Here is a 13,124-nt window from a genome sequence, read left to right on the forward strand (position 1 = left end):
TGGGTAAATGTATGGCAGATGCAGTTTAATGTGGATAAATGTGAGGTTATCCACTTTGGTGGCAAGAACAGGAAGGTAGATTACTATCTAAATGGAGTCAAGTTAGGAAAAGGGGAAGTACAACAAGATCTAGGTGTTCTTGTACATCAGTCAATGAAAGCAAGAATGCAGGGACAGCAGGAAGTGAAGAAAACTAATGGCATGCTGGCTTTTATAACAAGAGGAATTGAGTATAGGAGTAAAGAGGTCCTTCTGCAGCTGTACAGGGCCCTGGTGAGACCCCACCTGGAGTATTGTGTGCAGTTCTGGTCTCCAACTTTGAGGAAGCACATTCTTGCTATTGAGGGAATGCAGTGTAGGTTCACAAGGTTAATTCCCGGAATGGCGGGACTGTCATATGTTGAAAGATTGGAGTGACTGGGCTTGTATACACTGCAATTTAGAAGGATGAGAGGGGATCTGATTGAAACAAATAAGATTATTAAGGGATTGGACACGCTGGAGGCAGGAAGCATGTTCCCGCTGATGGGTGAGTCCAGAACTAGAGGCCACAGTTTAAGAATAAGGGGTAGGCCATTTAGAACAGAGATGCAGAAAAACTTTTTCACCCAGAGTGGTGGATATGTGGAATGCTCTGCCCCAGAAGGCAGTGGAGGCCAAGTCTCTGGATGCATTCAAGAGAAAGTTAGATAGAGCTCTTATAGATAGTGGGGTCAAGGGATATGGGGAGAGGGCAGTAACAGGGTACTGATTATGTATGATCAACCATGATGACAGTGAATGGTGGTGCTGGCTAGAAGGGCCGAATGGCCTACTCCTGCACCTACTGTCTATTGTCTATTGTCTATAATTGTTTGGAAAAGAACACTGGCAGGGATGACGACGGAGCAGCAATAGCTAGAATTTCAGGAAGCAATTCAAAAGGCACAAGATATATATATATCCCAAAAAGGAAGAAGTATTTGAAAGGCAAAATGACACCACAGTGGCTAACAAGAGAAGTCAAAGCCAACATAAAAGCCAAAAAGAGGGCACGTAAGTTAGAAGATTGGGAAGCTTTTAAAAACCAACAAAAGGCAACTAAAAAAGTAATAAAGAAGTTAAAGATAGAATATGAAAGTAAGCTAACCAATAATATTAAAGAGAATACCAAAAGTTTCTTCAGATGCTTAAAATGTAAAAGAGAGGCAAGAGTGGATATCAGACCACTGGAAAATAATGCTGGAGAGGTAGTAATGGGGAACATTAATAGCAGATGATCTGAATAAGTATTTTGCATCAGTCTTCACTGTTGCTTCAGTCTTCAGTAACAGTATGGTGCAAAGTTCCAGATGTCAAGGTCACATAGTGCGTGTAGTTACTATTACTAGTGAAGAGGTTCATGGGAAATTGGAAGGTCTGAAGGTAGACAGGTCACCTGAACCAGATGGTGTACACCCCAGGTTTCTGAAAGAGGTGGCTGAAAAGATTGTGGGGGCATTAGTAATGATCTTTCAAAAATCACTAGATTCTGGAATGACTCCAGAAGACTAGAAAATTGCAAGTGTTATTCCACTCTTCAAGAAGAAAGAGAGGCAGAAGAAAGGAAACTATAGGCCAGTTAGTCCGATCTCAGTGGTTAGGAAGATGTTGGAGTCAATTTTAAGGATGAGGTATCAGGGTACTTGGAGGCACATGATAAAATGGGCCATTAATCAGTATAGTTTCCCCAAGGGAAAATCTTGCCAGAAAAATCTGCTGGAATTCTTTGAAGAAATAGCAAGCAGGATAGACAAAGGAGAATCAGTTGATCTCGTGTACTTGGATTTTCAGAAGGCCTTTGACAAGGTGCCACACATGAGGTTGCTTAACAAGCTACCAGCCCATGGTGTTATAGGAAAGATTCTAGCATGGGTAAAGCAGTGGCTGAGTGGCAGGAGGCAAAAAGTGGGAATAAAGGGAGCTTTTCTAGTTGGCTGCTGGTGATTAGTGGTGTTCCACGGGGGTCTGTGTAGAGATGAATTCTTTTTACATTATATGTCAATGATTTTGGTAATGGAATTGGTTTTATTGCAAAGTTTTCAGACCATATGAAGATAGGTGGAAGGGCAGGTACTTTTGAGGAAGTAGAGAGGCTATAGAAGGACGCAGATAGATAAGGAAAATGGGCAAGGAAATGGCAGATGGAATACAGTTTTGCCAAGTGTATGGTCTTGACTTTAGTAGAAGAAATACAAGGATTGACTATTTTCTAAATGAAGAGTAAATACAAAAAACTGAGGTGCAAGGGGACTTTGGAGTCCTTGTGCAGGATTCCCTAAAGATTAATTTGCAGGTTGAGTCTGTGGTGAGGAAGGCAAATGTAATGTTAGCATTCATTTCAAGAGGACTAGAATTTAAAAGCAAGGATGTAGTGTTGAGACTTTAGAAAACATTGGTGAGGCCTCACTTGGAGTATTGTGAGCAATTTTTGGCCCCTTCTCTTGGGAAGGATGTGCTGAAACTGGAGAGGGTTCAAAGGAGGTTCACAAAAATGATTCCAGGATTAAATGGCTTGTCATATGAAGAAGGGCTTGATGGCTCTGGGCCTGTATTCACTAGAATTCAGAAGACTGCGGGGTGACCTAATTGAAACTTGCCAAATGATGAAAAGTCTCGATAGAGTGAACGTTTCCTATGGCGGTAGAGTCTAAAACCAGAGGACGGCCTCAGAATAGAGGGGTATCCTTTTAGAATGGAGGTGAGGAGGAATTTCTTTAGACAGAGAATCCGTGTAATTCTTTGCCACAGTCTGCTGTGGAGGCCAAGCCTTTATGCATTTTTAAGGCAGAGGTTGATAGATTCTCAATTGGTCAGGGCATGAAGGAATTATGGGGAGAAGGCTAAGATTGGGGCTGAGAGGATAATTGGATCAGCTATGATGAAATGGCAGTGATGACTTGGCTAAATGGCCTAATTCTGCTCCTATATCTTATGGTCTTATGAACCTTGTGGTACACCACTGGTCAGTGAACACCAGTCAGAATAACGCCTCTCCACCACTACCTTCGATTTTCTATAGCCTAGCCAATATTTAGTCCAATCCCATATACTTTAATATTCCATGTCAGCATACCATGAAGGACCTAACTGAAAATATTACTAAAGTCCATGTAGGCAACATTTACTGCCCTGCCTTTATTAAACATCTTTGTCATATTCTCAAAAAAATTAATTGTTTATATGTCATGACCTATCTGCTGATTAGCCCTAATAAGTCAATGTACTTCCAGATGTGAGGAAGTCAAGTCCCTGAGAATCATCTCCAATAATTTGCCTATCAGCAATATAAGGCTCAGCAGCTTAGTTTCCTTGCTTTTCTCTACTGCTGTTGGTCATTATACAATCTTTTGTGGCCCCAACAGTGGCTTAAGAGGAGATAAAGATCTTTCTTAAGGCCCTAGCAACTTCCTGTCTGGCTTCTCTTTCCTGTCTCAATAACCTGGGAAAATCCCAACAGGCCCTGGTAACATCACCTTAGTGCTCTTCATGAGACCTAACATCTCCTCCTTCTTGAGATCAACATGTCTGAAATATCAGTATATCTCCCCTGATCCTACTATCCTCCATATTCATCTCCTTGGTGATTAGCAGTGTGTAGTACAGTGCTGTGGAAAAGTTTTAGGCACACATACATAGCTAGAGTACTTAAGAATTTTGCACAGTGCTGTAGTAATTTTATGTAGTGCAATATTCCAATGCCTCAAAAGAAAGCAAATTTCATGACAGTTGAATGATGTAAAGTGTGATTTGGATCTGGGTCTCTATTGTGGACCGAGAGTAGAAAGGGGGCAGGGAGGGGGGAATAATGGTTGGGAAAAGGGGAAAGGGAGAGGGGAGAGAGCGGGAAGCACAAGATAAATATTCTGTAGTGATCAATAAACCAATTTTTTGGAATCAAATTACCTTGTCCGGTGGCTTAGGACTGGGTGTGACTGCAGCTGCACCACTTATAGAAATATGCCCAAGATTTTTGCCCAGTGCTATCCACCTTTGGGGGTCCAGGCATAAATTTCCTTCTTTGCCTTTGAATGGTCATAGCCTCTCCATTGTAATCTTTTAAAAAATATTTTTAATGCCTTAGAGTTTTCTTTAGTCCTATTTACTCAGGACATTACATGGCCCCTTTTAGCCATCCTTATTCCCTGTTTCAGTTCTCTTCTACTTCCTTTATATTTGTCAAGGAACCTGATCAATTTCAGCTTTCTGATCTTTTAAAAACAACCTTTTCCTGACATAGCATTTCCCTACCACTGCCCTCCTCCGGGTCCAGTCTCATCTTTGTGAATACTGTATATCTCTCATGATTAGAATCTTTCTTCCTGATATTTGCCAGGAAGATGAGCAAAAATACAGGCTTTTTTGGGTAAACAGTTCTTTCCTCCTTTGAAGTTTGCAACGATGCAATTAAGAAACTGGCTACTTATCCGATGGGAAGGTGAGTAGCATCAAACTGCAGCAGGAAGCAGAGAAGAGGGGGTATGATGACGGTGTAGGGATGAAGGAATTGGGCTGGAGACTGGGGGGTGGTTGGCTTTAAATATTGGAAAATGTAGTGGTAGTTGAGGAAGAAGGAGGTCAGCAGCCCTTGGAGGGTGGAGTCAATTGTAAGAATCGAAGGAGAAGGGAAATGGAAAAGAAATCAAAAGTCAAAGAGACTGGAATAGTTGGACAGGTGAGATTGGAAGGCATGAAGTTAAGGTTAGGTTGTAAAGTAGAGTGGAAGGGTCAGAGATTGGTATTAGCATTCTAGAAATAGTGGAAGAAGTCCCCTTATTTTTTCTCCCTTTCTGTACAGCAACACATCTTCCAATTTCAACATGTCCTCTTCAATGGAATTTAAATCATCTCTTGTAGAACCTACCCACTGCCTTCAATTTTAACCCATGATGAGAACTCTGGATTAAAGCTCAGTGCCACAAGGGAAGATGGCGAAGCTGAGGGAGAAGGGTGGGACAGGAAGTACTGACAATGTGCTTTCCCTGGCTTCACTACTTCTAAAGAATCAGACTTTCCTCTGTACTGTGCATGACAATAATAAACCAATTCCAAAAACCAGGAGGGAAAGATATGCAGGAAATGAACCCTGCATGACGCAAATTTGGCAGTTAGTTTTCCATGTAAATAGATTATGAATAGGCATATGGATAGACGCCAAATAAATTTGAAACATGGTAGACCATTCAAAGCTCACTTACCCCGGAACACCTCCTGCTTCCATGTGATTTGCAAGAGTGACATCATGTGACCAGACGTCATATTGCCACTTCTGTAATCCGATGACTCCACACAGGACATTCCCGGAATGAACTCCCACACGCATGTTGATATCAACTCCTGTGGCATCCCTTACCTTCCTTAAAAGTACAAGATCAAAATGAGCATGAGAAACCTTAGTTTGAGTCTCAGAACAAATTGAAAATCAACTCCCAGTTATCCATTTCAGAACTCTAATTTTTCAGTCAACAATGGGGTTGGCTTTCATTCTTACTGTGGCTAGAGAAAAGAAAATGTCAGAGTGATATTCCTCTACATCATGTTTATTCAGTCTTCCTCATGAATACACTTACCTTAATTAATGAATCAGCCAAAAATTAACCCTCAAGATGATTCTGCAAACTTCCTTGGAAAGCTGAGATGGTTTACTGCAGCTTTTATGCTTAGGTATATGGCCAAATGCGTACATGTCTTGCGTTCTATCTTCAAGAGCATGTCTCATCTTTCTCTGATTTTTGGACTAAATACATTCAGTCTACAATGAATGTTCCTTAAGGTTCTTATAGCTGGGGGTGGTAATGGGGACAAGCTCCCACTACCCATTAAATGCTCCCATAGTTGTGTGGCTCAAATAGCCTCTGACAGCCAAGTCCAGCTCCTGGCCTTCACGTGTGGCTTAGCTACTAAGCCTGGCAGAACCACTTCTACTGACAGGAGAAGAGACAAAGGTGGTTTACCGGTGCATCAAAACCAGTCGCTTCGGGCAGATGAGGCTCGTCAGCCATGGCTGGAAAATGAAAAGTAATCTCAATCCTCCATTGCCCTCCTGCTACACCCATTCATGGGGAAGGCATCGGGAGGCCTAGTGCCCCTGCGCCGGCCGTGCATGCAGCTTATTACAGCTGCTCCGACTAGTTTCTTACTTGCCTGTCTGTCTAAGTAAACCCCAAGGGAACAACTTCTGTGATGCTGCTGGGGCAAAACTGTATCGGTCCCTGCCATTCCTTTGGGTTAATCAGATGTGTGGAGAGGGGGAGCTTGCTACATGGACAACAACTTGCTCTCCATATTGTACTGGCCAGGCTTGTGTATCTAGACAGCTGGAAGGTAACATCCATGGTTGACCCTAATCTACTAATACATGAACGAAGCAGTTTAAATTTACTTATTCGTTCTGCAGGTGTTTCATAGAAATCACTGTGACATTCACATGCAACAGACTGAAGATGCAGGAGGAACACTGCAGGCCAGGGAGCATCTAAGGAAAGGAGTAAACAAGCGCCATTCCAGGCCGAGACCCTTCTCAGCCCGAAACGTCGACTGTACTCATTTCCATAGATGCTGCCTGACCTGCTGAATTCCTGCAACATTTTGTGTGTGTGTGTGTGTGTGTGTGTGTGTTGCTCTGGATTTCCAGCATCTGCTGATTCTCTCCATGTGCAAATCACTTTACCAAGGACCAGCAGTCTTTTCCCTAATTTTAAAATGACCTCAAAAGAACAAGGGACGCAATGGTATTCGGTTTGATCGGTGATCCTCGATACGCCATGCTGTTCTGTAAATGATGCTTCGCTCATTTGATGTCAATGCCTCTCAAGTTATTTGTTCTGTTCAAATGCTTAACATGTGAATAAAACGGAATAGTACAGCAAGAACTGCAAGATGAACAAGCATCGTCAATGTAATATGGTACAGCAAGTGTAGTGGAAAAAATATTGGGAGCCAGTCTGTTACAGATGGCAAAAGGTTGCTTCCATTATCACAAATAGCCTGCCACCGCTAACCGCTTTCAGGGTAAAGAGCTAGCAATGCAAATTATTATTGACCTTCCATACACCTTTTTCAATTTGTACTAAATAGCAAAACTGTGTGTCTTCACGACAGATGATGAGAGGGCAGTGGTACAATTACAGCAGAGATTTTATATGTCAAGAGTTCTGTTAACAGAAGGCACCACATAAAATCACTATAATATACAATCAGTATGATACCTTTGATTCGCTGAATCATACAATACAGAGCATCACGACTGTGTCAGGTTAAAAAAAACCCTGCTCTTTCTCTGCAAATTGTTCCTTTTCAACTACATTATTTCTTCAATCATATTTTGAAAGTATTTTTGAAACTGTTCCTATCACTTTATAAGGGGTAAATGCATTAGATCACAATGTGAAATGCTTTTTTATTGTCACTGTGGCCTCTTGTTCTTTTTCCTGCTGCGTTGGTCTGCGTCCATGATTTTGAGCATATTTACTAAATTCCCACTTAACTTTCTCAGAACTGAAGAGAGACAGAGGAAAAAACACAGCATCTGTAGTTGTTCCATCGAATAAAGTCTTGCTTCCCTTTCTCTATTCCCTTTCTAAGGTCTTTCTCGAGGTGCTGCCTGAGCTGGATGTAATATTACAACTGGGGCCTAACAAGTACTGATAAAGGGTACACATGCCACATTGGTTTCGTAATCTATGCTTCCTTTCGTAAACAAAAGAGTCGCACACTATTTATTACACGTCTTTTCTCGCCCAGCAGATTTGAATCCAGTCCTCCTGCGTTTACACACACTTTAACGCTTAGGTCTTGGAATTCATGTAGCTTACCAAAAAGTTGTTTAAGCTTGTGCCTGTAAGTGACTTCCGGAAATTTGTTCTGAGTCCTTTTGAGCATATGACAAGAACTTACAAGACTGCTAGACATTTACAGTGACCTTGACCATGTCTATGCTATCACACTTAAGGGACGTTCGTTTAGAACAGAAATGAGGAAGAATTTCTTTAAATAGAGATTTGTGAATCTTTGGAATTCTTTGCCACAGACAGCTGTGCAGGACAAGTCATTGGGCATATTTTAGGTGGTGGTTGATCGGTTCCTGATTAATCAGGGCATCAAAGGTTATCGGGTGTCGGGGAGAAGGCAAGGAAATGGGGTTGAGAGGGATAACAAATCAGCATTGATGGAAGGACAGAGCAGGATTGATAGGCTGAATGGCTTAATTCTTCTTCTAAGCCTTATGGTCTTATGGTCCTCACTGTAAAAGACCATAAGGCCTAAGAGCAGAATTAGGCCATTCAGTCCATCGAGTCTGCTCCATCAGTATAATTATGTCATTTAATAGGCAGCCATTTGATTTGATTATGCATTTTGCAGCCAGCATAATCAAAGACCCCACCCACCTCAGACATTCTTTCTTCTTCACTCTCTGGTCCAGAAGCCCAAAAACATGTCTCACCATGTTCGAGGATAGCTTCTATCCCACTGTGTCCAGATGCTTGAATGGTCCTCTGGCTTAGAGGTCAAAAGTTTAGCGTCATAGTCAGAAAATAAGGGGTCAGTCGCTTAGAACTGAAATGATGAGGAATGTCCTCACTCAAGTGGTGATGGAATCCTTGGAATTCTCTACCCTGGATGGCAGTGCATTCAAGGCAGGCATTGTTAGTATTCATATTGAGAAGACTAGAATATAAAAGCAAAAATGTAATCCTCAGGCTATATAAGGCATTGGTCAGACCCCATTTGGAATAGTGTGAGCAGTTTTGTATTAGCATTGAAGAGGGCCCAGAGGAGGTTCACGAGAATGATTCCAAGAATGAAAAGGTAACGTATGGAAAGTGTTTGATGGCTTTCAGCCTGTATTCACTGAAATTTAGAAGAATGGGGTGGATCTCATTGAAATTTATAGAATATTGAAAGGTCAAGATAGAGTGGATGTGGAGAGGATGTTTCCATAGCGGGGGAGTCTAGGAGCATAAGGTCCAAGCCTCAGAACAGAGAGAGAGTTCTTTAGCCAAAAGAATCAGTGGAATTCATTGCCATAGACAGCTGTGGAGGCAAAGTCATTGGGCATATTTGAAGTTTGAAATGGAGTCTGATAGGTTCTTTTTTAAAAAATTTTTAAAATTGAATTTTCAAATAGGTTACAGAAAGAAAAAAGAAAATTATCAACTCTTCCCCCCTCCCCTTAACCCCTCCCCCCTAACATATCCATATAGAAAAAAAAAGAAGAAAAAAGAAAGAAAGAAAGAATGCCTGGATATCAGAAGATCCCCACAGGCTCCACGGAGTTCATAATAGCTTTAATATGTATATTTCTTTCTTTCCCCAGATAACCAATAATTTTATCTTCGGAGCACCTATATATTTAATCCTATCTTTTGTAAATAAGGGCGCCAAATTTTCAGAAATATTTCATATTTATCTCTTAAATTATAAGTAATTTTTTCAAGTGGAATGCAGCTAAAAATTTCATTCTTCCAACGATCTTTACTTAAGTATGAATCCGATTTCCAAGTAACTGCAATAGCCTTTTTGGCTACTGCCAATGCAATTTTTATGAATTCTTTCTGATATTTATTCAATTTGAATTTTGATTTTATCCCTTCAATATCGCCTAGTAAAAATAATATTGGATTGTGTGGAAGTTGCATTCCAATAATTTATTCCAGTCAAACTCTTACATTTGTCCAAAAAGGTTGAATTTTAGAACAAGACCAAGTAGGGTGTAAAAAAGTACCAATTTTTTTGATTACATCGAAAACATTGATCAGATAAATTTGAGTTTAATCTATTTATTTTTTGTGGTGTAATATATATTTGATGTAAAAAGTTATATTGTACTAATCTTAGTCGAACATTTATTGTATTTGTCATACTGTCAAGACATAACCTTGACCAACTTGTTTCATCAATTTTAATATTCAAATCAGTTTCCCATTTTTGTCTTGACTATGAATTCCTTGTTTAATTGCCTGTTTTTGAATCAAATTATACATACCAGAAATAATTTTTAAAATTTTTCTTTTATGAATTGAAGTTTCTATTTCATTAGGTTTCAGCAATAACATTGTTTGACCCAGTTTATCTCTTAAATAAGCCCTTAATTGGAAATAACAGAAAAGAGTGTTATTTGATATTTTATATTTATTCTTTAATTGGTCAAATGACATTAATATACTTCCTTCAAAACAATCTCCTATATATCTAATCCCTTTGTGAAACCAGTTATATAAAAGTTGATTATCCATTGTAAAAGGGATAAGTTTATTTTGAATTAAAGGTCTCTTTGCTAACAAAGATTTCTTTATCTCATCATCAACATTTATCTTATTCCATAAATCAATCAAATATTTTAGTATAGGAGATTCTTTCTTTTCCCATATCCATTTAGATTCCCATTTATATATTAACTCTTCTGGTATATTTTCTCCTATTTTGTCTAATTCTATTCTAATCCATGCCGGTTTATCTTCATCAAAAAAAGATGCAATAAATCTAAGTTGATTTGCTTTGTAATAATTCTTAAAATTTGGTAATTGTAACCCTTCTAGGTCAAATTTCCATGTCAGTTTTTCCAACAATATTCTTGACATCTTACCTTTCCAAAGGAATTTCCTCACACATTTATTTAACTCTTAAAAAAATTTCTTCGGTAATTGTATTGGTAATGTTTGGAATAAATATTGTAATCTAGGGAATATATTCATTTTTACAGCATTGACTCTACCTATTAATGTTATTGGTAACATCATCCATTTATCAAGATCCTCTTGAATTTTTTTCAATAATGGCAAATAATTTAATTTATATAAATTCTTTCTATCATTATCAACTCTTATACCTAAATACTTTATACCATTTATCGGCCATCTAAATTGAGTTATTAATCAACATTGACTATAATCTCCTTTAGTAAGGGGTAGAATTTCACTTTTATCCCAATTTATTTTGTACCCTGGTATTTTCCCATATTCTTCCAATCTAGAAGATAATTTACGCAACAAATATAATGGGTTAGTTAGATAAAACAGAACATCATCAGCAAATAAGTTAATCTTATATTCCTCCTGATTAACTCTGAAACCCATAATATCTGAGTCAGTTCTAATTAATTCAGCTAATGGTTCTATCGCCAACACAAATAAAGCAGGTGATAATGGACAACCTTGTCTAGTTGACCTTGTTAACTGAAATTATGTTGAAATTTGGCCATTTGTCACCACTTTAGCTTTGGGGTTAGTATTTAAGGTTTTAATCCATTTTATAAAAGATACTCCTAATCCATATTTTTCCAATACCTTAAATAAAAAATCCCATTCCAATCTATCAAATGCTTTTTCTACATCCAAAGCAACTGCCACACTCATTTCTTCCCTCTTTTGTGCCAAATGAATTATGCTAAGTAACCAAGTTACATTATCTGCCGATTGTCTATTTTTAATAAATCCTGTTTGGTCCATGTGTATTAATTTTGGTAAGTATTTAGATAATCTGTTAGATAAAATCTTTGTTATTACTTCATAATCCGTGTTCAACAAAGAAATAGGTCTATATGATGTTGGTTTTAAAAGATCTCTGTCTTTTTTTGGCAATACTATTAAAATAGTTGTTGAAAAAGATTCTGGAAGTTTATGTGTTCTTTCCGCTTGGTGTATTCGCTCCATAAAATGAGGAATTAATAAATCTTTAAACTTTTTGTAAAACTCAGGCGGAAAACCATCTTCTGCTGGAAATTTGTTACTCTGAAGTGATCTTAAAGCTTCTTCGACCTCTTTTAATGTAAAAGGCACATCTAATCCCTCCTGTTCTTTCAAATTCAATTTTGGGTGAGTTATTTGTGTTAAAAACCTGTCTATCTCAACAATATCATTTTATGATTCTGATTGATACAATTCGGAATAAAAAATTTTAAAAGTTTCATTGATTTCTAAAGGTTTATAAGTAATTTTATTTACACTTGTTCTAATTGCATTTATCGTTTTGGAAGCCTGGTCTGTTTTTAACTGGCAAGCAAGAATCCTGTGTGATCTTTCACCTAGTTCATAATATCTCTGTTTAGTTCTAATGAGTCTGACAGGTTCTTGATTAGTCGAGGTATCAAAGGTTACAGGGAGAATGAAAGGAAATGGTGTTGAGAGCAAAAATAAATCAGCCATGATAGAATGGCGGAGCAGGCTCGATGGACTGAATGGCCTAATCCTGCTCCCATGTCTTATGATCTTATTCCAGGGTATTAAAGAATAGAAAGGTACGTGGGTAGGGCGGGCTATTGGAGTTTGAGGTATCAACTTCTTGAATGGTTCACTGGGCTTAGCGATTAAAAATTTTAAAGATTAGTTTTACTTGTTATATCAAAATTTTGAAACATACAATGTAATGCGCCATTTGGATCATCACTTGCTGTGCGGTGGGGGCAGCCTGCAAGTGTTTCCACACTTCCCGCACCAACGTAGGCATGCCCACAACTCACTAACCCTAAACCAACCACCTTGGGAATGTGGGAGGAAACGGGAGCACCCAGAAGAAACCCATGCGGTCATGGGAAGAATGTGCAAACCCCTTACAGACAGCAGCAGGAATTGAACTCCATTAATGCGATTGTGCCTAATGCTACGCTAACATGCCGCCCTCAGTTAGCAGTGACGGCAGATGTGAGTGAGCGATACGGTGGTGGAGAATCTTCCCCTACAGAGTCACAGGGCTCAGATTAGGCCTGCCCAGGGCCTGTGCACTGGGATTGATGGAAACAAATGATCATTGGAGGATAGGAAGGGGCGAGAGGGCTTTGTCCGAACCGGCCGGATTATAAAAGGTAGAAGAGCGCGACTTAAGGTGGGATGTGAGGGAGTATATCAGGGGCCTGGTTCTGAGAGCGAGGAACGACCCGAGGTTTGGATGATTTAAGTGCTGGGCCAGATCGAAAAGGTCAGGGTGTTGGAGCCGGAGGCGAGGGACGAGCTGGTTCAGCTTGCTGCTCTGTCAGGTTGATTCATCTCTGCGTTGAAATGAGGCTGTGGTCTGCTCCGGGGCCAGCTGCAGTGACGGCTGGCTTTGTGGCTGTGGATTCACTTCTGTGAACTTCAGTTCTGAATGGTAGTTGCTTACTTTCATTGTTCGCA

General features: G+C 39.5%; 1 protein-coding gene across 1 annotated transcript in view; it reads right to left on the bottom strand.

The window, feature by feature from the left end:
* LOC132378312 (adenylate cyclase type 2-like) overlaps positions 1–13,124 on the bottom strand; it is a 507,293-nt gene that overhangs the window by 129,134 nt on the left and 365,035 nt on the right. Inside the window, exon 11 of the mRNA XM_059945128.1 lies at positions 5,217–5,375. Coding sequence (XP_059801111.1) covers positions 5,217–5,375 — 159 coding nt within the window. The remainder of the gene's footprint in view (positions 1–5,216; positions 5,376–13,124) is intronic.

The sequence above is a fragment of the Hypanus sabinus genome, chromosome 20, assembly GCF_030144855.1.
Source record: "Hypanus sabinus isolate sHypSab1 chromosome 20, sHypSab1.hap1, whole genome shotgun sequence".
Classification (NCBI taxonomy): Eukaryota; Metazoa; Chordata; class Chondrichthyes; order Myliobatiformes; family Dasyatidae; genus Hypanus; species Hypanus sabinus.